The 25096-nt window shown below is 40.4% G+C and overlaps 1 protein-coding gene across 5 annotated transcripts in view; it reads left to right on the top strand.

Annotated features, from left to right (window-relative positions):
- Positions 1-25096, top strand: part of scn8aa (sodium channel, voltage gated, type VIII, alpha subunit a) — a 48824-nt gene extending 23728 nt beyond the window's left edge. For 4 of the 5 annotated variants that reach the window (XM_085258531.1, XM_085258528.1, XM_085258530.1 and 1 more), the window contains exons 15-27: positions 853-1026; positions 1563-1919; positions 2996-3469; positions 5615-5732; positions 6300-6454; positions 6937-7110; positions 11982-12104; positions 17771-18055; positions 18423-18476; positions 18931-19068; positions 19157-19261; positions 19364-19634; positions 19757-25096. In XM_085258531.1, coding sequence (XP_085114657.1) covers positions 853-1026; positions 1563-1919; positions 2996-3469; positions 5615-5732; positions 6300-6454; positions 6937-7110; positions 11982-12104; positions 17771-18055; positions 18423-18476; positions 18931-19068; positions 19157-19261; positions 19364-19634; positions 19757-20913 — 3585 coding nt within the window. In that variant the 3' untranslated portion in view covers positions 20914-25096. The remainder of the gene's footprint in view (positions 1-852; positions 1027-1562; positions 1920-2995; positions 3470-5614; positions 5733-6299; positions 6455-6936; positions 7111-11981; positions 12105-17770; positions 18056-18422; positions 18477-18930; positions 19069-19156; positions 19262-19363; positions 19635-19756) is intronic. The other variant, XM_085258532.1, reaches the window with a different exon arrangement.

Raw genomic sequence — 25096 nt, 5'->3', positions numbered from 1 at the left:
GGTGGAGGCAGTGTTATGGCATAAGCATGCACGGTTGTTAGTGGAACTGGGTCACTAGTGTTTGTTGATGATGCGACTGCAGATAGAAGTCGCATGCTGAATTCTGAAATGTTGCAGAACTGATCAGGCAGCACTTCAGCGTGTAAACCGATAAAGCAAGAGTTTCTCAAAGCAAAGAAATGGGATATTCTTCAGTCAAATCAGTAACCAGATCTCAGCCCAATAAATCAAAGGAAAAAAATAATGCAGAAAGAGCCACAAACCCAGCTGGTCTAACAGAACATCTGAAGAGAGAAAACACAGCATTTGGTCATATCCATGATTTATAGACTAAATCCAATTAATTTGAAATCTCTGAAAACAGGGGACTATAAACATAAAGATATCTGTCATTTCTTAAAAAGCAATATTTGATCTAAAGCTGAAAGTCTACACTTCAGTCACATCTTTGTTGTTTTATTTAAAATTTACTGTGGTGGTTGTGCTGAGGCAAAATGACAGAATAAGTGTCATTGTCCAAAAACATGTATGGCCTACATGACTGTATGTTCGCTTTGTGGTCTGTGTGATTGAAGGCAGCCATCAGTGATCTATTAAAGATGAGAACAAACAAGTGCCGTCTTATCCTCAGTGACTGCAGAGCAGCTGACACATGCACGGACATTAACTAGATGTGCTTCCTCTGTAAATAATCTATTTGTGTTTAAGTTCAATTGCAGTAGCTGAGAGTACTAACCTAATGCATTTTTCTGCAGAACCAATATGTCGGTTCTTTTACTACTCATTATGCTTTACATTCTGTTATATATGTTTAGAAGCCAAGTTAAATTTGTCCTCCTTCTCGCATGTCAGGTTTTCACGGGGATCTTCGCAGGAGAGATGCTTTTCAAGCTTGTAGCTATGGATCCGTACTACTACTTTCAGGAGGCCTGGAACTGTTTCGATGGATTCATTGTGACTCTGAGCTTAGTGGAGCTTGCTCTGGCTGACGTTGAGGGCCTCTCAGTCCTGCGGTCATTCCGATTGGTAAATATCTATCTTTGCCTAGAAAAGTAGAGTTGAGATTGTATCATTGCATCATGTTGTTGTGTGTTATCATGCACATTCTGCACATCGAACAATACTTCTCCACTGATGCAGTGTCAGTGTTTAATCTAGAGCTGTTTGCACATATTTAACTCTTCCAAAAAAACAAAAACAAAAAAACCTCCCAAAAACTGGCGTATGTGTCAAAAACTCACAGCATCGCAAATTCTCTGTAGAAGTCGGAACCACTGATGTGGATATTTTAGGAGTTACTGCAAGATAAACCAGGCTGGCAGATCTCAAACAGGTTCTCAAACCTGTCAGAAAGTGGGTTGTTTTTCGATAAGCACGAAGACAAAACCGGCTCTGCACTGGTACTGCATCTGAGGCAAACGAGGCAAAAGTAAAATCTGTGTTTATTTAAACATTGCTGTATATTTATGCTATTTTTACTCTGCTGAATCGAAGCAACAAGTTCGTAAAGATGGGATGTTATGACTAAAACATAATCCTCCTACTCTTTCCTCCCACTTCAGCTCAGAGTGTTTAAACTGGCCAAGTCGTGGCCCACTCTCAACATGCTGATCAAGATCATTGGTAACTCAGTGGGAGCCTTGGGAAATCTGACTCTGGTGCTGGCCATCATAGTCTTTATCTTTGCTGTGGTGGGCATGCAGCTGTTTGGGAAGAATTACAAAGACTGTGTGTGTAAGATCTCTGCTGAATGTGAGCTGCCCCGCTGGCACATGAATGACTTCTTCCACTCCTTCCTGATCGTCTTTCGTGTCCTGTGTGGTGAGTGGATCGAGACCATGTGGGACTGCATGGAGGTGGCCGGCCAGGCCATGTGCCTAATCGTCTTCATGATGGTCATGGTCATCGGTAACCTGGTGGTGAGTGTCCCATGTTGTTAGCTGGAAACTGTTAATGGGAGTTCACACATGACTCAGGTGCACTGTTCTTGACACAGTTTGAGAGACGTCCAGAAGGTAGAGCAAAGCGAGTGGACGTTTCAAAACTTCAGGCAGAATTCAGTAAAGTGTTTGGTATGAAAACTGCACTTCTATTCTATTCTTTGTTACTTTAATGATGAAGGTTTAGAAGCTCTGTAGAGTTACAGGGGAGGAAGACAACAAGCCTAAACCTTTTACACATGACTTTCACTGCCAATAACTAGCTGTGTGACTGTTAAAACACACGTAAGTCTACTTAGACAGGGCTTTCCGCTCAGGATCCCAATACAAACTCACATCACTGTTGCATAATTCATAGCGTTTGGACCATAAATAAGGTCTATGACTGCGACATATGACATCAACTTTTCTTCCATTTTTGCTTTATTGGATTTATTTGTACCGACCACTTGAATCACAGTTATCTCACTGACTAAAGTTAATCAATGGAAATAATGGAATTCAAGGTGCCCAATGAAAAAATGCCCCTTTTAGCTCTCTAATGTAATGCGGTCAGAAATTGAGAATTTAGCAACAACATCCGATTACTTGTTTCCTTTTTTCTTTTTCACACGTATATGAATTTAAAAAAAGTTCATTAGCATCACAAGTAAAACAGGAAGAAACAATGTGTATGGAATATTTGATATTCATAGCATATTACACTGTATGTAATGGGGGAACCCAATGTGGAAGACCCGCATGCTATCACTTGACCAGCAGGGGGCGACTCCTCCAGTTGTAAAATAAGAAATGAACGTATAGAAGTTTATTTATAAAAAGACCCCCCTTTTCACTTTATTCATAGATTCATTACCTAATAGAGCTCATAATGTCAGTGTGTAATTTAATCTTCAATACAGTAAATGTTAAATCAGAACATGGCATGATTTAGGGTGTGGCTTGTAAATCACAAGGTGCTACCTTACAAGTGTGCAGTTGGTTACTCGGATTCCCTCCTGCTTCCTTCAAAACTGCCACTTTTTATGTATTTGTTTTTCATTTACTCTTTAAAGGTTTTGAACCTGTTCCTTGCCTTGTTGCTGAGCTCATTCAGTGCTGACAACTTGGCGGCAACAGATGATGACGGTGAGCCGAACAACCTGCAGATTTCTGTCATGCGCATCAAGAAAGGCATCGCATGGATAAAAGCCAAGATGCGATTACTGATGGCCAGTCTGCTGAGGAAACCACCGATGGAAGATGAGCAGAAGCCTTTGGAAGACATGTACGACAAGAAACTGAACTGTATCGCTAATCACACTGGGGTGGACATTAACCGTGACCTGGACTATGCCAAAAATGGTAACGGCACTACCAGTGGTATTGGCAGCAGCGTGGGCAAGTACATGATCGACGAAGACCACATGTCCTTTATCCACAACCCGAATCTGACCGTTTGCGTACCAATAGCTGTGGGAGAGTCCGACTTTGAGAACCTCAACACAGAGGACTTCAGCAGCGAGTCAGACAATGAGAACAGCAAAGAGGTGAGTGTAAACAGCTAGGACAGGGTCACATGAAAAAGAAAGCACGTCCTCTTGCAATTCTGTGATCCAGGTTCATCAAGTACATACAACCTGATTACAAAACATGACATATTAAACTGTTCCATTGTTTAACATAGATTAAGCAAAATGCAGAAGCACTGTGTGAAAAACTAAGTGCACCCTTACTGCTTTCATAGAAATTAAGAGGATAAGCAGCAGCTGGGTGCAGCAGGAGTTTGCTGGTCTGGAGCATTCAGGTGTTTGTTCAAGGGGGAAAGACATCATCGTTACATCATTACAGATCTCAGAGTAGCAACTGTTGCTGCCCATCAGTCTGGGAAGAATATTTGCCATTTCAAAGGCCTTGCATCCAACCCTACAGTAAGAAAGCATTCAAGTGAATTGCTAATCTTGCCAGGAGTGGATTTCCCAGCATATTTAACACACGGTCAGACTGTGGAATACTAAAACTGCATAAAGCCCAAGAGCCACATCTCAGACTCTACAGATCTAATGTATGTTAAATGTTAAAGTTTATGGCATTAAAATTGGGAAAAGACTAAACAAATATGGTGGTTTGGAAGGTTTGCCAGGAGAAAGCCTTTTCTCTCTACGTGAACATGGAAACACAGCTTAGGTTAGCAAAGTCAAATCTAAACAAACAAAATGGCAATTGGACAGATAAGACCACATGACCCGGGCTCCTTGCAGTCACTGAATCAACCATAAACTCATATACTGAAGTATTCTGGAGTAAAATGTGCGGCTGTCTGTCTGACAGCTAAGGCTTGGGTGATATTGGGTCATGGAATAGGACGATGATCTCAAGCATAGCAGCACCTCTGCGACCAAAAGGCTGAAAAATCTGCAAAACAAGGCCCACTCAAGTCCAGACCTCAACTGCATTGCAGTGCTGAGGCAGGATCTTAAGAGAGCTGTGCATAAATGAACCCATGCAGACCTCAGTGAACTGATGTAAGATGATATGCCTCATATTACAACGACGTGAACGACTGATGAAGTCATTCAGAAAGCAATTACTTCAGCTTTAAAGTTATTATGACTATTGAATTGTGGGGTCTACTTAGTTTTTCACAGGACTGCTTAGTTTGTATCAAATAAATACTGACATGCTGTAATCTTTTATATGTATGCATCACAGGTTGTATTTAAATAATGATTAAACCTGGTTACGGCTAATTTTTCCCATCATGTCCTGATATATAAAACTGTGAAAATGAAAGAAGGTGTACTTTCTTTTTTAACATGACTGCATATCTTATTCAGGGAGATTTTACTGAAAGAAAGAACGGCATACAAAGAAATATGTCCATGATATTCAGGCCCTTTCACTGCTTCCTAATTACATTGTCAATTTGTAAAAACTGATGCTCCACGTGTTGTTTTTGTTGTGTATAATCCTCAGCTATCCAGCACTGTGCCAGTCTGGGTGCGGCTGGCCACTCTATGTTGCTCAGACACTAATACAACCCCATTACTCAATAGAGCCATCTAGACTGGCTTGAGCAGGCAGGCACTGCGGATGAATGGACGCTCTCTGACTTATGTGTTTTGATGAAATGCATTTAGAAGACTTTCAGAGCAGATTATCTGACATTTGATATTCCATTTCAGTGTTCAAACGGATGATAGGTGATGTTCAAGGTTGTTACGAAGTCCATTACAATATGAAGAAAAAAAACACAGAAAAAAAAGAAACAAAGATCAAAGATTTTCCATTTAAAGATAGAGCTGATGTAATTTAGAAATAACATTTCCTCAGGCTCTAAGAGGCATTATGAGTCCATCGCTTCTTGGTACCGAAATAAAACGTGAAAAGTTTCTGTATTTTGCATTTTTGTATGTTTGTTTCTATGCTTGTGAGATTGTTTTTCCACATGTGTCTGTTTCTTAATGTCAGTGTGAATTTTATTTCTGTAGCACATTTAAAAGCAACGAGGTTGATCAAAGTTCTTTGCAAAGCAAACGAGATCAAATCAATAGATCAATAAAGTAAATAAAACAAAAGAAAATATTTAAAAAACCCAAAACAAATAGAATAAGCTATGATTAAAAACATAAATATAAAAAAAACAAGACACCACCACATTAACAAAATGTGTTTATGCGTCTGCTTTTCTTTAGCTGGATGACACCAGTTCTTCGGAGGGCAGCACCATCGACATCAAACCAGACGTGGAGGAGGTGGTTGTGGTGGAGACGGTTGAGGAATACATGGAACCAGAGTCCTGTTGGACAGATGGTGAGACCACTGCTTCCACACCACCCATTACCTCGACTCCCCAGGGGCTGGGTGGAAACTGTAGGGCACCAGGGTTGAAGGGGAGCTTTATTATAAAATATTATTTAACCATCTGTCTATAAATCTAAGGTTTTAATAAACTAAAGTGCATTTATAGGTACATTTTATATTGAACAAGAAAACAAAATGCTGGTTATTTTTGTTATTTACAGTTCATCCAGAAAGTAATCACTGTGCTTCATCGAGGTGAATTAAATTCATTTTTACCTCAAAATTCTTTGCAAATGTATTAAAAAAATGAAAAACACAAATATAATGTGTTTGCACCCTATGTTAGATAAATCTAAATCCGCATGTGAAGGCTCAACTTGGGCAAAGTTCCTTGGGTGGGCAAAATGAAAACAAAGACGTGCATTGTGGGAATTGCAGTTTGAAAATGTAAAAGCTCTTTTAAGATTTTACCAGGAAAACATGTTGAAACCTCAGACTTGAATCTCAGGGCTGGTTCATTCCATCTTGTTTTGGCTCAGTACATCTGCTGTTGTTTCTTCTCCTGTGCGTCCTCAGCGTGCGTGGCCAAGTATAAATGCTGTGATGTTGACATCACTATGGGATGGGGGAAGAGCTGGTGGTTCCTGAGAAAAACCTGCTACCTGATTGTGGAACACAACTGGTTTGAGACGCTCATCATCTTCATGATTCTCCTCAGCAGTGGCGCTCTGGTAAGGAGGCCTACGTTAGCATTTGCTCACACTTAAGCTAACTGTACAGTTGAATAAAAAGAGAAAATGTTAAATTCAAGATTCCACATACTTGAACCGATGAGTGAAGTATATATTTTAGCGACTGGGGGAAATTGGAGCAAAAATAAAAAATGAATAGAAATCAAAACCAGAGTGTTTGTGACATTAAGGAGGTAACACAAGCCTATCAGTGGTGTGGTTAAATGGGATGGGAGAGGACACAGGGGATTTGGTGAGTTTGTTAAATGTGCCAAATACAAAGCACGGGTCGGATGCAGACATATAATTCTTGTGGACTTATTTACAATTTTCTTTCTTCCTGTAAATCACAGTTAGGATTCAGCCGTCGGCTGGGCTGTGGTGCCATATACAGTTTCATTAGAAGCATCGTTAATCATCTCGTGTAATATTTCTGTCACCGTCTTCTCTCTGTAACTAATGCGTTTCCTGTTTCTCCGTAGGCCTTCGAGGATGTGTACATTGAGCAGAGGAAGACCATTCGGATCATTTTGGAGTATGCTGACCGGGTGTTCACCTACATTTTTATCCTGGAGATGTTGCTGAAGTGGGTCGCCTATGGTTTTGTCAAGTATTTCACCAATGCCTGGTGCTGGCTGGACTTCTTCATTGTGGATGTAAGTCTGGCTCTTGTTCCCTCCTGTGTGAGCTGCAGACTAGAGTAGTCACTTGCTCGGCAGCCACACCCTGGTTCAACAGCGATAGGGTGCAACAGAAACTCATGCAGGCTCTTGATCAGCAGTATCAGTATCAGATAACATATACACCAACCAGCCAAAACATTAAAACCGACAGGCTGCAACAACCATGTGATCTGCAACGCTGTTTAGGTGAGGGGAATATGTCAAAGTGCCGTCCCCCTGAATGATCAGTGTTACTCACCTCACCTAGCTTGCTTTTTAATGTCCGGACTGGTCAGCGTATGGCTTGTACCCTTTTGTTGTTGACCGGGTGTGGTTAGGTTTGTAGGGTCAGGGTATTAACTGAATATCTGCTTCATGGATTGCAGCATGTGAGCGGGCATCTCTTTTAACAGTAATTCCATTATACAAGGACAGTGTTTTACAAGGCTGCACTGGAGTCTGTCCATATTGAAGGCACACATGCCCGAGCCACCTTTTACCACTCCATCAAGCAGCTATTCACATATTTTACTTGGTTTATCACTGAAATGCTTGAATATGTGGAATAATTTTCTGCTTCTCAAACAAAAAACTGCTCACGCTTAGCGCCGCAAACCTGCCCGCATGTTTTTTTTCACATGCAATAAAGTGAAGTCACACACAGATATTTGGGTGTATTGATGACAATTCAAATTAGAATCAAATCAGAGCACACCTAACGACTACAATAGGTGTGTAGTCACCTATTGTAATGATTACAATCATATTCAAGTCATGCTCAGAGCAATGGGAAGTGTCAAAGATGTGTTTTTGTTAAGCTGTCTCTGCCTGTGTTTCTGACCTTTATCCTCTCTCTCTGTGTACTGCTGTGCTCCTCGTGTCACTCAAGACTGAAAGTCCAGAACAGGAATGATTCTCCGGTCTATTCTGTGGAAGCTACACATATAAATAAGATTTAAAGGGGACCTATTTATCCTAATGTCCTACTCATTCGTTTTTAATATTAGACTCTTATGGAGCAGCTGTGCATGAGTCACAGAATAATCTTTTTTTCTTTTTATACAGGGCCTAACACAGCCCTTCAGTTTATCTTCCATCTGAAACTAGCAGTTTGGTGCTGCTTTCCTCTTAAAGCCATTTTCCTCTCGATTGGCTGCCCCTCACAAACAGAAGGTATAAACAGTAGGCGTGCGGGGGCTGCTGTACTCACAGCCAGAGCTGTGTGCCTATGCTTACAGTCACATTGGGCCAAGACTAGAAAAGGTCTGAAAATGAGTGTTTAGAGCAGTCACAGGGATTACTTCCACATAATCTCATTTTCTGAAACTTCGGCCATGTTCAATATGAGCTTTCATCATTATGAAATAGGGAAAACATAACAGGTCTGCTCTAATTTCAATGCTTTCAATTTTATATAAGATAATATTAGATGCTTCTGAGTTTCCAAATTCAGTCTAATGGGGGATAAATAAGGGCAAACATCTGGATGTAAGATGCCTGAATGATTTGAATTTTACATGTTGATTCAGGAATTAGTCAGCACCAGGTAGCAGAGCAGGATAGAAAAAGAATTTCCTGACTTCTGACTTTCTGCTTGAACTAACCACCTCTCCACAGTGTCCAACACCTCAGCCCCCGTGAATGGACTCGTATCAGAGGTTGCCATTATAAGCTTGTGTTATTCAGACCCCCTACAGCAAATACACGCATATTATATGTATCACATCCTCTAGGAAATCCACATTAAGCCTAAACAAAGCATTTCATGTTTGTACAGTTTAAAACAGCATTCAGAAAAACAACAGAAGCTATTTATTATTGATATGTTTAATGTTGACACATAAAGCTCACATAGATCTTGTATTGATAGTATTGATTATAATCATACCACGCCGTACTGATTGTGGTTCTCGCCACTTTAGACTCCCTACCTGTAAGTGTGTTGTCTCATCACACACTCTGGGCAATGTGAGGTGCTATGTTTCCCAAGTTGTGACCATGTTTCAGAGAAGTGATGTCCCTCCTCCCTTCTTTCCCCCCATCCTCCTTTTATTCCCTCTTGAAAGTGTAACCTCAGGAATGTGGTGATATTGTGCTGAGATGTAATGATGGTGGGTGACAGGCAGCCGATGGTAAGTTTGGTCTTCACTAGCGCTCCCCCTCCAAAGAAATAAACAAAAGAAAAAAGAAAAAAGAACCAAAGAACTTGTGCTTGATGAGTCTGGGCTGTGTCATGGCCTCCATGTGCCTCTGCCGTCCTGTGTTGTTGGGTGAAACCATCGCCATGGACTCAGAAAGCAGGGGTGGTGGTGGGGAGGGCACCATCATTAGACCAGCCTGTGACTTTTAAGAGTGTGGATGTGCTTGGCTCTTTCTATGAGTGTGTCCCTCTTCATTTCCCTCTTATGTATCTTTCTGTTTTTCATTTGATTTGTGTTTTACTGATTTTCATTCAAAATGTGTTTTGTATTTTTATTATGTGTTTATTATTATATTACGGCCACATTAAGTCAGTCTGCAGCATCGTCATCATTCATTTACTCAACTCGTTTTTCGGAAATCACAGAAGCAGATGTTTAATATTTGAGTACACATTAATATACCTTTTTGTCTTAAATAATCTGTTTATCATACGACAGTAAAATTAGGCTAGATAACTGACACTGGGGTGTGTGAGCATCAGGGTGACAGGGGTCATACTTCATTCATCTTTCTTTTTCACTCAGATTATTATCATTGTTTTGTTGTGTTTTTCCCTTTGTTTTCAGTTGGTTTTATTTCTGTTTGGTTTGTGCTGTCGTCATCATGGGATCACAGCCCCAGATGTCATTGGCCTTGCCTTGCAGAGCTCTCTGAGAAGGACGTTGAGACACTGAGGCCGCTACCACACAGCTGGCCCAGCAGGTGGGCCAGAGGCCAGGCACCCCAAATGGGGGCTCTCCAAGGGGTCAGGCTGAAGGTGACAATTACCCCAAACACTGTAGTGCAGACTAAGGCAAAATCTTTATTTTACTGTCTCCCCCTGAGTATAGATGCTAATTCATTCAAGAGGCAAGGTTAACGATTTTTTAAAAAGTAAGTACCACAAAGTAAGCGCTTGGAGAAATGTCAATTTCTCTGTCTATTTATTTTGGTTTATTCATTTTATATATAGTAAGAAGAAAATCTGAATACAAGCCGATACTTTTCCTGGTGTTTTTTTCCTGTAGCTTTTATAGACTTTTAAGTCTCATGTCGTCTGTGTTGATGATGGCATCAGTCAAAATGAAGATTTTGCCTGTTATAAACCTCCCTCCGTGATTTTGGTAAGCTTTGGATGTTGTGTACTTCTTGCGGTGAGTTTGACCGGTTGGTGTCGGTGGCTGGTTGGAGGTGCTTTCACATGTGTTTACTGTTGATATTTTTCCTTATTTGTAAGGAACTGGTGCGCCCCCTGTTTTAGACCCTTCAGCATCACGGAAATTGCATTTATGGAAAGAAAAGACTTCCTGAGGGTACAATTCCTGCAAAAAAAGGCCAGATTCTTATACAGCTGGATACGTTGGTTCCATCTTGAAAAATGTGCATCCATCCAAGCGATCCTTTTATCTTTGCGATGCTTTCCTGTGCTGAAGACAGGCTATAATGGCGGCTAGGGCCTTTAAGGCAACTTCATCAAGGCGCTGTCAATACTGCACTTCTGAGCACTCAAAGAACGTGAGTGCAGCTTATTGACCACACTTTCCATAGTCCATTTCCTCCTTGCTTAGCAAAACAATGCTGTTTATGTGCTTAGCTTAGAATGGCTATACCACTCAGTGCTTTAAATGATTCTGTTACCAGAGCAAAATTGTATAGACATGATCTAAATTTCACAGTGATTTATTGCTACGATAAGAGTTCTGTACATTTACCACTGCTGAGCATGTGCGCACAGTTTTGTGAAGTAGTTAGTTAACTTGAGGATTAATTGCTCTTCAGCTGTGGCGATCTCTTCCTGACTGCTGCTGGGCACAATAAGGGCCCTCACCAGTTCCTTTGAGGTTGTGTGCCGTTATTGTTAACCATTGTTAACTGTGTGTAACTCGACTGTACTCTGTGTATTTTTGTCCTTTCAGTGCCATCCAGTGCTAATAACTATATCTGATGTGCCCTTAACCTCCATCCCTGTTTCTTGTGTGTGTTTCGTGTGACTGTGGCTCTCCTTTATGACTCTAAATGCTGTGTAGCAAATATGATTTGATGTCTGAGAAAGAAAATGGTAAAATGACACACTTGTACATGTTCACTTGTATTCTTTCTCTTAGGTTCCGTTAGTTTGTCTGTCTTAAATTATATGGGATTTTATGCCTCAGCCCAAGAGCGACATGGAGAGACAGTGTTAGAGGGGCAAGGGTAAGGCTCTCAAGTCTGTTGGGTTTTTAACAGGATAACCTCTCTCCTTCCCTCCCTCCCCAAATCCTCTTCCTCTGCTCTTCCAGTCCCTTCGCTTGTATCTTTACTAGATCATGTAGCACTCTTTTCTGTCTAATTGACCCTCTATTTGAGTCTTATGTCTCTACCTCCTCTCTCTCTCTCTCAACCACAAATTTCTTTGCAGGTACAAAGGACTTTTCACATCTCGTCAACTGCCCAAAAATAACAAACAATCCCTCTGGCCTACTGCTTCTAAAAATACTACGCACATAAAACCTATACTAAACACTGATCTTCTCTCTCAGTGTATATACATGTATAAATGCAATATTATACATGCATATACATGCATAGATTTATGTGTGTATGTCAAGCAACTCTCCGCCTATACCAGGGCCGTCTCTCTTCCCTAGTGAATATTCTCACTTCTAACAGTTTGGAACCTCTTTTGCTTCTCTGTTTTTGTGTAGGTGTCTATAGTCAGCCTTGTAGCTAATGCGCTGGGCTACTCCGATCTAGGGCCCATTAAATCACTCAGGACACTAAGGGCCTTGAGACCCCTCAGAGCCTTGTCACGTTTTGAAGGGATGAGGGTAAGATCCAAAGCTAAGCAGCTGATCCTTCCGCATGCCCATTCAACAGTTTAAAGCATGCTAGAACTGATCTAAAAGCAAACTAAGAAGACAAAAAAACAAAAACAAAAACAAAACAAATTAAAAAAAACCTCCAAAATATTGGGAGATTGTTTTTTTTAAAAGAACAGGAAATGAAATCCAAAAAGTCACCCTTCCATGCGCAATCCTGTACCATGCCTTTGTTAGAGCGAAATAAGAAGTCATGATGCAGCTGGGAGATTGAGTAAAGTAACACTAAAGTTGTATTACTAGTAGAATAACGTGTATTTCAATTGAATTTCTTTAACAACAGCAACCAAAAAAAGAAAAAGAAAAAAAAAGCATAAATTGATTTGTTTCATCATTAAAATTGCCCAAAGAGCAACTGAAATCTTATTCACAAAGCTGCCTCATCACACGAGTGACAAATTGCAATTTCCGATGACTTCATTTTACTTTGTTTCTTCTTGATTGGCCAAAGTGAATGCCAAATTGGTCAAAGCTAACCAGACTTACATGCCATCTCATAGAGCATTCAAATCAACAATTAGCTGTTCATTTGGCCTGATTCTCAACCACTGCTTTCAATTGAGAACCCCTCTCCCCTCCACATGCCCCGCTCCCTCTTGCTCCCATAACCTCCCCTCTTCCTCAGCTCACACCATCCCTCAATGCATCTGGCATCGAGAACAACCAGCAGGAACCGAGGAGCTGCGGGACACCAAAATCTCTGCCTAACCAGTCACACCAAAAACTCAGTGTGCAGGACGACTGCCAAACAACCGCTCAGAGGAGCGTGTCTTATTTGTAAGAACAAACTGAGTCGGTTTGCAGAGCAGAAATTATTTGCTGCTACAGTACCTCTGGTTGCTTGGGCTGTCTCTTCCTATGATACAAAGATCTGATTGGTCATCTTTGTGACTGGCGGTAGTAGTAGGTTGCACCTGGTTGTTGTCACCCGTAGTCCCTTCTGTCGCTTTCTCTTTCTTACTCTCTCTGTCTCCTGATCTCATTCGTCTTTACCTCTCTTTATACTGGGACTGGTTGCCTTGTCTTCTAGTTTGAGCTTCTCCTCTTCACCTCAGACTCTCCCCACCTTTTCCTCAGCCCCACATATGCGGCACTGTGCAGCACCCACCTTTCCTCCCCCCTTCTCCCCTTCCTTCGCACCCTTACCCCTTCACTACTCACTCCACCTCGACCCGGTTCAGCTGGGCCAGACTGCTGGAGGGTCACCACACTCTCTCTTGCTTGTCCAGGATCTTTCTGCATCAGGGACTGAGACAGAAACCACACACTCACAGTGCTGTGGCTTTGGGAGGAAAGTATTTGTTAAGCTTCTGCCAGTGTCAGCACTTTGAGTTCTACTGTTAAAGTAAACGATCTGCTAACAGTTCATTCTGGTGGCAGCTTCTTAATGCAAATGCTTCTCAAAACTGTGCATATTAATGTATGTATAACGAGTCTTAATGCCTTCCTTTGGGAATGCAGGCAGAAGCTTTGCAAATATGTTAGGCTGCCATTTCACACAAGGCATTACTGCTGTCATGTCATGGCACCGCATTCTGTAGCGCATACAGCAGGCCCTAGCTTTCTGTTGCCTTCCACTCCCACAGGAAGTGAAACTGGGAGGCAACAACAGGCCCAGTTAAACTCTGACTTTGAGTTCTGGGTGGACGGTACCCCGTTGGTTCGCTAGCACTACAGCGTTCGAGCAACACTCTCAACCCTAGACAGACAATGTGTCGTCCTTCTTAAGCATGTCCCAAAAATGACAGACCAGCAGATAAAAGACAAAAGGCCTAGGTGGTTATTTTAAGGGCAGATTGACCATAAGTGGATTCAATCTTCAAATTTGACTCGTAGTGAAATTTCATTCATACTACATATCCAGCGACTAAAATATGATGCCGTTGCACAAGAGCAGACATCAGCGCTTTTAGGCCCTGGATAGGCTTTATGGATGTTGTCATAAACGTTTCACTGAAATTTCTTTGGTTTAATTGTGCAGTTTGAGTTTGAGCTGCACAAAGATAAGTTGTCATTTTTGGGTTTGGCACATTTGCCTAAATATAGTGAACGGCTGCCAAAACCAATGCCCCTATGAATTAACTCATTCACTGGGAGTATGTGGTAAGAGAGGTGAGGGTGGCCCAGTAATGTGAAAGGAAACAAACTTGAGGAATTTAATCCTGCTGTATCAGTTTTTTACGATAATGTCTATGTTCATCAATCGAGTTACCATTTTGTTTGAACTGGAAATGAAAAAAAATTGAGGTCAAAACAATAAATAAATGAATAGAGAATCAAATGAATAGAGAGATGACACCAAATACAGGAGATTATGGGGAGTTATAACAATTACATCTTTTAAAAAAACAGTCACTGGCTGAGTCCTGATGCAACTGAGCCGATCCGAGTGAGCAGTGAAGCTACAGTGAAATGCATTGCACTACCTAACACGCAATGGCTCTGACCTTGTACTTGGCTCTCTTTTTTTTTCGTAATTCTGCCCTGCAATTTCAGTTCCAGCTTTTTGACAAATGCATTTCACAGGAATGCAGCTTCAGTACATGCCCTTTTTTCTTTACAAATCCACTAAAGTTGAAGTTGTAGTAACCTGGCAGATTTAGCTTTTCTAGCTTTTCTAGCCTTAAATGTTATGGGGTCTTTGTATGTAACCTCTGAACCCCATTGACATTAATTTCCTGCATACACTATGGTCAAGCTATGGTCGTTCACCTCTGCTACATTAGGCTGTAGATGCTTTCCACATATCATAATGGTTTCAGCCTTGATCTCTTTAGCTGCTATCTCTCTATCCACACACTTCTCTGTTTATTTATGTATTGATTTGAGCAGTTCTTGAGATTGCACAATGCCATGTAACACGCATGTATTTTGCATTTTTGAAAGCCATTTTCCCTCTTTTGAGAATGCTTTCCACACAGCATGGCCTAATTCTTTTTTTTTTTTTCAAAACATTGAATTTTTGGGAGCGGTTAAATTGTTTCTTAGCTCAATCAAAAAGAGTCATTCTCTCAGCACGTGCATTGGCGCCACTGTGAAGGGAAATCTGGTATTTTGTGAATTGCATGCCTTTTAGTCCTTTAATGTTACTTGAAAAACTCTTGTTGTTTTTTATCAGTTTGCATTTAACAATAAAAAACAATATTTGAATAGTGTACCCTTTGCATCCCCGCTGATTCAGCTCAAGTCAGCGGGTGAAGGTCGTGCACACGCTGAGAGAATCCTGCTCTAGAGCTCCTCCCTATCTGTTTGCAATGAGGAGGGAATATGGCTCCACAAAACGAGTCTGCCAAAGACATGCATGCTCAGCTGTCTGCCTGAGAGCTGCTGGTCGGCCTGCCTAACACTGGTAGTGAGCGGTTCACTATGTGCTGAGCTTAGTACTGGCAATGACAAATACATTGGATATTGGATTTGATTGCTAGATTTTGGGGTGGTGGTGGGAAAAATGTATTACTGCTATAATGTTATATTATTTAATGGGCTAGTTGTGGGAACAAAAGTAAGCTGTATTAGAAATATTGACTGTCTACGGTTGGGGTGGTAATAGGGGACACTTCATAATGCTATGGCATTAAAACACTTTAAATTTTTTTACTGACAACCAAAGCTCTTTGATGTAAACTTACACACATCAAGTAGTCAAAAATATTGCAGATTGTATTGATGCATGCTCATCCAGGTAAGCAAATCCCAAAAAGTTGATTCTGTTAATCTGGACGTAGCGTTTTCAGTTGGAGAAATGTTTTGTCACTCATCCAAGTGACTTCTTCAGCCTTAGCTAACTGCAGGTTTCCCCAACCTTATAAAGAGTACATTTGCACAACGACTGAAACTAGAACCACTGGCGAAGAATGGCCTGTGAGGTCAGTTTCTTGATCAATGCATATTGTCATGACCATCGATCAACAACGATCATTGACCTCACAGCCCATTGTTTGTCAGTGGTGCTAGTTTCAGTCATTATGCGAGTGTACTCTTTATAAGTTTGACCTGTATAGGTCATTTGGATGAGTGACAAAAGATTTCTCCAAATGAAAACGCTACGTCCAGATGAACAGAATCAACTTTTCAGGAAATTGTATTTCACACTTGCAAAACTGTCAAATTTTTCTTTTATTATTTGATCTTTATTAGTTTTTTGTAAATTGATATAAAAAATTAATTTACGTACATGTAAAATAATAACAGGAACACTTGGCAATTTTGTGAGTCTTAACAGAGATAAACCTTGGGAAGTGTGTTTATGTGTATGTGTGGGTGCTTGTGAGTGCTACCTACAACCTAATAGGACCAAATATATTGCAGTGTATAAATAGTCTAATTAAAATGTAACAGTCACTTTAAGAAATTAACTTACTTAACTTGTGTTTTTTAATATAGAAACTGTCATTGAAAATTCTGCCATAATGTGGTTGTTTAATACTCCACGTGTAAAAGTCATGCCATGCACCAAATAATAGAAACTATCATATTAAAAAAGTGGCTTTTTATAGTGATTTTTTTTTTAAAGTACCATGTATATCGTAAATATGCGATTCTTAAATATATTTGTAAGGTTGGTGCCTTAGAACATGTGTTTGTGTTTGGATGCCTATTACCGATCTACAACCTAACAGAACCAAATATATTGTAGTGTATAAATAGTCAAGCCAGATCAACATGTTACAGTCACTTACAGACATTAAATGACTTTTATTTATAGTAACTGTTATAACATTTTCTGCCATACTGTGGTAGTTTAATACTAGACATCACATGTGAAAGTCATGTACATGTCACGTACTAAATATGAGAAAAGATCATTATAAAAATAAAATTGGTTTTTATTTTTTAAGTACCATTTATACTGTAAATATGCAATTCTAAAATATATTTGTAAGGTTGGTGCCTTGGAACATGTGTTTGTGTGCGGATGCTTATTACCTATTTACAACCTAATAGAACCAAATATACTGTAGTGTATAAATAGTCAAGCCAAATTAACATGCTACCATTACTTGCAGATATTAACTTACAATCTGGTTTTGTTTTAATAAATGCATCCACATCACATGTGAAAGCCATGTGCAAAATAGTAAAAATGATAACATCAAAAATAAAAATGACTTTTATTTTTAAAAATGTACCATTTTTATCATAAACATACGACTCTTAAAGGTATTTATATGGGTGGCACTATAGAGCTATAGTGTGTGTGTGTGTGTGTGTGTGTGTGTGTGTGTGTGTGTGTGTGTGTGTGTGTGTGTGTGTGTGTGTGTGTGTGTGTGTGTGTGTGTGTGTGCTTGAGTGTCCCTTAAGCAGCTCTAGCTGCATGCTTCAGCAGATCAAAGAGCATATCAGAGTCGCATCAGTGCTGCTCTAATTAGGCTGGGACTGATACAACTCTCCTTCTTAGTAATTGCCCACACTTCAGTATGCACCACACAGTGCTGTGTTTTCATCTACATGAAGCCATAGTGGAATTTCACAGCTCCTCTTAACACACCTGTATCAAATGGTTGAATTTTACCTGTAAAGCCATAACAATATGTAGCGTCACAGGGGTGGAGTGATGTGTGTTCGTTATTACGGTTCTGACATTGTCATGTCCTGTCTCCCCTGGTCTGGTCTAGGTGGTAGTCAACGCCTTGGTGGGTGCCATCCCTTCCATTATGAATGTGTTGCTGGTTTGCCTCATCTTTTGGCTGATTTTCAGTATCATGGGGGTCAATCTCTTTGCGGGCAAGTACTACTACTGTTTCAATGAGACATCCGAGGAATATTTTCCCACCAGCGTGGTCGACAACAAGACCCAGTGCTTCGAACTCATTAACCAAAACTATTCTGAGGTCAGGTGGAAGAATGTCAAAATCAACTTTGACAATGTGGGCGCCGGCTATCTTGCGCTGCTGCAAGTGGTGAGAGCATCACACCTAGTCGCTCACAGAATCCATTTCCTTTTTCTTCTGCCTTTTTTCCCCTTTCTCATTTACTTTCATTTTTTGTGTTTCTTCGTGTTCTACACTTAAAGATCTGTTGTTACTTCACAATCCATTTGTTTTTTGCTTTTCACAGTACTATGATGCCTGTTGTTCATATTCATGGTGTATATTGGCTCGTCTCTTCATATACCTTTTTTCTTTGTTCACTCGCTTCTTTCTGTGCACAAGCTGTACCACAGGATGTACTTCAGTTTCGGTTTGCCATGATTGCAATTTATAATTTTCTTTTTATTATTTTCTTAGTTTATGCAAAAATATTTAACCATGTCTCTCTTTTTAAAAGGCCACATTCAAAGGGTGGATGGACATTATGTATGCAGCTGTGGATTCAAGAGAGGTATATCTATATATCTGTCTGAGTCTAATTTGGGATACATAACTTTGTGCAAGTGTGCAAATTGCTCTTAAAAAAGTAGTTCAACATTTTGTTTATTTAATTTGTTACATTTTGGCTAAAAACCTTCTGCTGAATTGTGATAAAGTGGCAAAAAAATTATAACTTTTTAGGGGAAATAGCCCAATTCCATGAAATGATGATTTCAGTTTTTATGTTTCTTACATAAAATAAATTACTGTTTATTATTAGTATTTAGAAGTGCTGAGAGGCAGATTTCATTACCTTTGGGCGGAGCCACCCGATCTATTTCTTGTTTCCAGTCTTGATAGTGAATTTGGAGAATTAAATTGTAACTCTTCCTTTAACTCTTGGCAAGATGGTCTTAAACTGTTCCTTTACATGTTGTGTTAATAAAATACAAAACTGCTTTCACACATGATTTCCTTTCTCCAAGGTGGAGAAACAGCCTGACTATGAAGTCAATATCTACATGTACATCTACTTTGTTGTCTTCATCATATTTGGCTCCTTCTTTACCCTGAACCTCTTCATTGGTGTGATCATTGACAACTTCAACCAGCAAAAGAAAAAGATAAGAAAATTTTAATTTCCTGTTTTGTACAGCGAGTTTCCATTTTGTTGGGATATGATTATAACCAAATCTGTCTTTGTCCCTTTACTTTGGAGGTCAGGACATCTTCATGACAGAGGAACAGAAGAAGTACTACAACGCCATGAAAAAACTGGGATCCAAAAAGCCACAGAAACCTATTCCTCGACCGCAGGTAGTATTTTTTCATTAGACAAATGTGTTAGCTTATTCAGCATATAACATGTTTGGCTAAAACCTGATTATATGTCTATCTCCTTGTCCTCTGACCATTTAGAATAAAATCCAAGGGATGGTGTTTGACTTTGTGACGCAGCAAGTCTTTGACATCTCCATCATGATACTAATCTGCCTCAACATGGTCACCATGATGGTGGAAACGGACGATCAGTCAGATGAAACCGAGATCGTCCTCTACTGGGTCAACTTCATCTTTATTGTAATCTTTACCACGGAGTTCTTGCTGAAGCTTTTTGCGCTCCGCCACTATTACTTCACCAACGGCTGGAATATCTTTGACGTTGTGGTGGTCATCCTGTCCATTGTTGGTGAGTGAGAGACATGAAAGATGAAGTAGAGAGCACATGATTTAGAAATATCACCTCAAGAAGTTAAATACTGATTATACTCTCTTCCTTTCTTCCTTTTTTCCCCTTTTCCTTTTTCTCAGGTATGTTCCTGGCTGACCTTATTGAGAAGTACTTTGTGTCACCGACCTTGTTTAGGGTAATCAGGTTGGCTCGCATTGGCCGTATTCTTCGTCTGATCAAAGGAGCAAAGGGCATCCGGACTTTACTCTTTGCTTTGATGATGTCACTGCCAGCTCTTTTCAATATTGGCCTACTGCTCTTCCTCGTCATGTTCATCTTCTCCATATTTGGCATGTCTAACTTTGGCTACGTAAAACATGGAGCGGGGATTGATGACTTGTACAACTTTGAGACCTTTGGCAACAGCATGATCATCCTGTTCATGATCACCACATCGGCTGGCTGGGATGGCTTGCTACTGCCGATCCTCAACTACCCGCCAGACTGTGATCCCAACTTGGAGAACCCTGGGACTTCAGTGAAAGGTGACTGTGGTAACCCGTCAGTGGGGATCTTCTTTTTTGTCATGTATATCATCATATCTTTCCTGATTGTGGTTAACATGTACATCGCCATCATCCTGGAGAACTTCAGCGTGGCTACAGAGGAAAGTGCTGATCCCCTCAGCGAGGACGACTTTGAGACCTTCTATGAGATCTGGGAGAAGTTCGATCCCACTGCCTCTCAGTTCATTTCTTTTGCCAAGCTACCTGACTTTGCCGATGCTTTGGAGCACCCACTTCGTGTGCCAAAGCCCAACACTATAGAACTAATTGCCATGGACATGCCCATGGTGAGTGGCGATCGCATACACTGCCTGGACATCTTGTTTGCCTTCACAAAGCGTGTGCTGGGTGACAGCGGTGAGTTGGACATGCTGAGGCAGCAGATGGAGGAGCGTTTCGTGGCAGCCAACCCCTCCAAAGTGTCGTATGAACCCATCACCACCACCCTCCGCCGCAAACAGGAGGATGTCTCTGCCAGAACTATCCAGAATGCCTACCGCGCTCACCTCATCAGGCGCGGCATCATCTTCAAGCGCATTTTTGCTAACAATAAGCTGGAGAACGGTGGGACCAATCAGGAGAAGAAGGAGAGCACACCATCCACAGCCTCTCTGCCGTCTTATGACAGCGTGACCAAACCCGAAAAGGAGAAACAGGATGATAACAAGGAGGAGTGGGCCAGGAAAGAGAAGGACAAAAACCAAAAAGATGAGTGGGAATCCAAGTGTTAGGATTCAGTGACTCTTAAAACCCAATAAACACAGTCAGATGAGACTCTGAGCCTGAACCCAACAAATGTCAAAAAAGTGATGATCATTTGCAAGCAAGAGAAATATAACAAAAAAAAAAACCCAACAAAAAAAAAAATGTTTACATATTCAAATACTGCTGAGGCAATGTGGTTTCCTATGTCGTCAAAGACAGCTGAACCAAACACAATCAGTTTACTGCTGAACTTTTTCTGCATTGAGACCAAGCTCATAGAAATGAGGAATTAAAAAAAAACAATGCTGAAAAACAGTAACTCACAGTGTGCTGGCCATTGGCACACTATTTCTTTGGGGACCAACTGCCAAGGTACAGAAATCTCTGCAAGATTATTGGACAATTGCGAAATACCTGCCACCACCGAGTGTGGAACCCGGAGCTTTGCTGCGGGACTGGATCATGCCGATCCCAAGAGAACTGTATTAGCAGTCTAAAGGAGGGTCTTAAATGCTGAGTTTACCATCTTTATCGAGGAGAAAACAGTGATCAACCAAGCAAGTTTAGCTTTGAAAGAAACACTAGTGAGGGAGGGGGAACCCAGAACCGTAGACAAAGATTTTTGTTTGTTTGTGCCGAGTATACTTGCATCTTTACATTATTTGAGCAGCAAAAAAAAAAAAAAAGGAAAGAAAAAAAAGATAACATTTAGCCCATGTCACTGGTCTTTCCATCTTCTCTTTGTTATACTGACATTGAAAAAGACATTTTCTACATGGGCTTTCACACTCACTGGGTAGGGGTCATTAGTCATCGTTTTGACTTGGGCTGAAGGAGACTTGCTCAGACCGAGTTCCAGATAAATAATAATTATTGTGCTCGTTCAATGCATAGAAATGACTTGCATGAAGGCATGTTTTGACCAGGAATCATGCATGAGTAATCATAGTCCACAAGACACTAATTCTCAGACCACTGCAGTGGCTTGACTACAAGTTAGAGGCTGTCCACGCGGGAAATTACAAGAACTTTAGATGGAAAACAAAGAGTATTGGGGGAATGATATTCCTATGATCCCTGTCACCCTTCACTAGTTTTCCTTTTTGAACTGACAGATCTTCTGATTCAGCTCCTAATTATTTTTGTTTTTAATGTGAATGAAAGATGTAAGTACTCAGATGCAAAGTCTCAGTCGGATCAGCCAACAACACGAAGTCGAAGCGTTTTTTTGCCGCTTTGGATGTTTATCAACAATAAAGAGTATTATGAAGCAGAATATCCTCATGTTGAGGCTGCACAGATTTAGAGGGCCAAATCTGGGGCATACATCTCTTTGTTTACTCACCATGGAGTCACTTTTGTTGTTTCCTGTGGTCCTTATTAGGGCAGCAAGAGGAGGTGATGTTTCACGCCAAGGAATCCATATATGGCACTAGTGCTCGTGCATCAGTTGGTGTTCCCTTTACTGCTGTAGTTCCTGCAGAGGGGACAGAAATATGGTTGTGGTTTTAGTTTTTTCTTTCCCGTTGGTTCTTTTATTTTGTGTGTGTGAGTGTATAGGGCTAGTGGGAGAACTCAAAATTGTTTGGGTAAAAACATTGAACACTTTTACTGATTCAGAATTTCCCAGTGAATGATTTCTTAGGCAGTGCTTTTCAAACATGTTGAGTTGCCAGCTTCAGGAAAAAGCCTTGAAGTCCTTCTCTGATGTCCTTTTAATGGCTTTTATCAGTGGGAATGACACTGGCCATCTGATACCTCAGAGTTAGCAGCAGAATTATCACCAGGACACGCCCAGCGTATAAGTAAGGTGGATAGCGATAGGGCTTAAGGTTTTCAGCTGTAGTGTTGAATGGATGCTGTTTGGTATTTCAGGGAGGTTGCTGTGTGATAAGCGTCACCAGATAACGGTGGACCAATAAATAGTTCGAGATCTTCCCTTCAGAGTTAAAGACTGACTGCCATGAGAAGATGAATGCAGATGAACAGAGTAGTGCTTTGGTCTGAGTCGGAGTGCTGAAAGTCCCATGTTTGTCAGTGTATCAATGTGCTTTTGTGGGACCTCTCAAAACACTGTGTGGTGTTGGACCCAGACTCGCACCATCTTTTCACATATTTGCAGCCTTTCAAAACGCTGTCACCTGCTTCAGAAGTAATTAGCCAGGAATGGAGTTAGGAGGGCTAACACTCGCCGAAAAAATACATCAGCAGGCCTCTCATCGACGCAGTTATGTTGTATAATAAGCTTTGTGGGTGTTTTTCATATTAAAAAACAAACAAACAAAAAAAAAAACAAAGACAAAAAACTGAGGCTTTGTCTGTTTCTAGACAAGACGCAACTGCCTCCATAGGTGTCCTGCCATTTGTTTTCTACACAGGAGTGATGGTCCTATTTATAAGTGGATGACCGGACTTAAATCCGGCATCCATCATCACACCACTAATGCCATTTGGTGTGTTTAACACTGCCTATACCAGAATCCCCTGTACAACAATGACTGAGGTTTGTTTACAATATGAGGTCTCTGAATCAGTTTGGCTGCTGCACACTGAAACCAAATACATTCCCAACGAGAACCACAGGAGGTGTAGGTAACGTCATCAGATTTACCCATGCTCATCTTGGATGTAATGTTTTAGAATGATGCATTCACACTTGAAAAAAGAAAAAAGAAAAACAAAGAAAAACGAGCAAAACGAAAAAAGACAAAAAATAAAAAGAACACAAAAACATATATATGTACAGTGCAGGCTCTGATGTAAATGGCACAATCGCTGAAAAAGAATGAACTTTTTGAGAGAAACTATAAATATTGTATTATATTCTTTTATTTTATCGGCATGCTTTGTTGTGTTTTTTTGTAAATACGGAATTTTAAAAATGTTACTACTAATAATCGAAAAAAAAAGAGAATAATAACAACAATATAGAATGGCTTCCAGCTATGCCCTTTGTCACATTTGTTACCTTTTGGATTTTTTGAGACACTTTTCACTTTGTTGACGGAAATTGAATGAAATATAGATATTATATAATACAAAAGATATATACATGTATACATATATGTCTATATGTATATACGTAAAACAGAAGAACACTGTTTGTCACATTTAATTTATGTGCAACACGTTCAGTGGATGTCTAAAACTGGTTGTTTCCAGCACCCTTCTATGTTGGGGAATATCTCATGTGCGATGTTACTGGATGTAGCCTAAACATGACAAACGGATAATGTTACCAGCACATTTCTCACTTAACTGTCATATCTCTCACGGTCAGAGTATACAGGACGCACCCACAGTCACAGACACACGAAGGTGACTTTTCCTCACTGCCCACTAACATCACCGGTGATCTCTTCCAAGAAGGACGTCAGCTGGTGTGACTGACTGCCTCACGCACCCTGAGACAATTCCTACCACGGGGACTTTTTAAAAAAATGTTTTCCTCACATGCCCACACATCAGTGCCATTGCAGCTCAACACACAGAGTCGCGTACTTGCTTCTCATTCTCACGTTATTTTCGTTGAATGGTTTCTTTCTAGTGTTCCACTCTATGGCATGTGCCTTTTTTCTGCTTTTTCTGCAAATTTGGATGTCAATGCCACACTGAAAAAAAATGTTAAAGAGAGCGAGAGAGAGAAAGAAACCAAAACATATTTCGAAACTGTGGAGGGTAGGAGGTTTTGGGGGGTGAGCACAACATTAATCAGGGATGTCGGCTTAGAAATACTGCCAGAGGATGATCCAGACACCCCACTTCATCTTAATATTCAACAGTGTGTGATGTTAACAGAAAAACAGCTAACTCAAAAAAAAAAAAGTCCTGTTCTTAGTGCTATGTGTGTCACCCACTTGGCTTGTGAAAAAGCAGCTTGCCTTCTATATTTTGGTTTTCTTTCTTCTATATATTTCTGTTTCCATCTGAAATTTATTTTTGTATCAATATTTGATTATAGGACTCATTCTTTTTTTTTTTAAAGCATGGTTTATTATGGGCGTTTTTTTTCTTCCTTTTTTTTGCTGAAAAATTAAAAAAAGTGCTTTTCAAACTGTTGTTATCATTTGACACCGTGATAAAAGAGGTTATACAGTACAATATGATGGTGTGTTGCACAACCACTTGGACTCTTGGTAAGAATATATGAAAGATTGTCTTCATTTGAGCACGAACCTTTTTATTACCAATAAAGCAGCCTTCCAGTTA

This window comes from Mchenga conophoros, linkage group LG20 (genome assembly GCF_057382185.1).
Source record: "Mchenga conophoros isolate Kocher_MC1m ecotype Shallow Benthic linkage group LG20, M_conophoros_male_GT1.1, whole genome shotgun sequence".
In the NCBI taxonomy this organism is placed as follows: domain Eukaryota; kingdom Metazoa; phylum Chordata; class Actinopteri; order Cichliformes; family Cichlidae; genus Mchenga; species Mchenga conophoros.
This window is presented reverse-complemented; position numbering and strand designations above follow the sequence as displayed.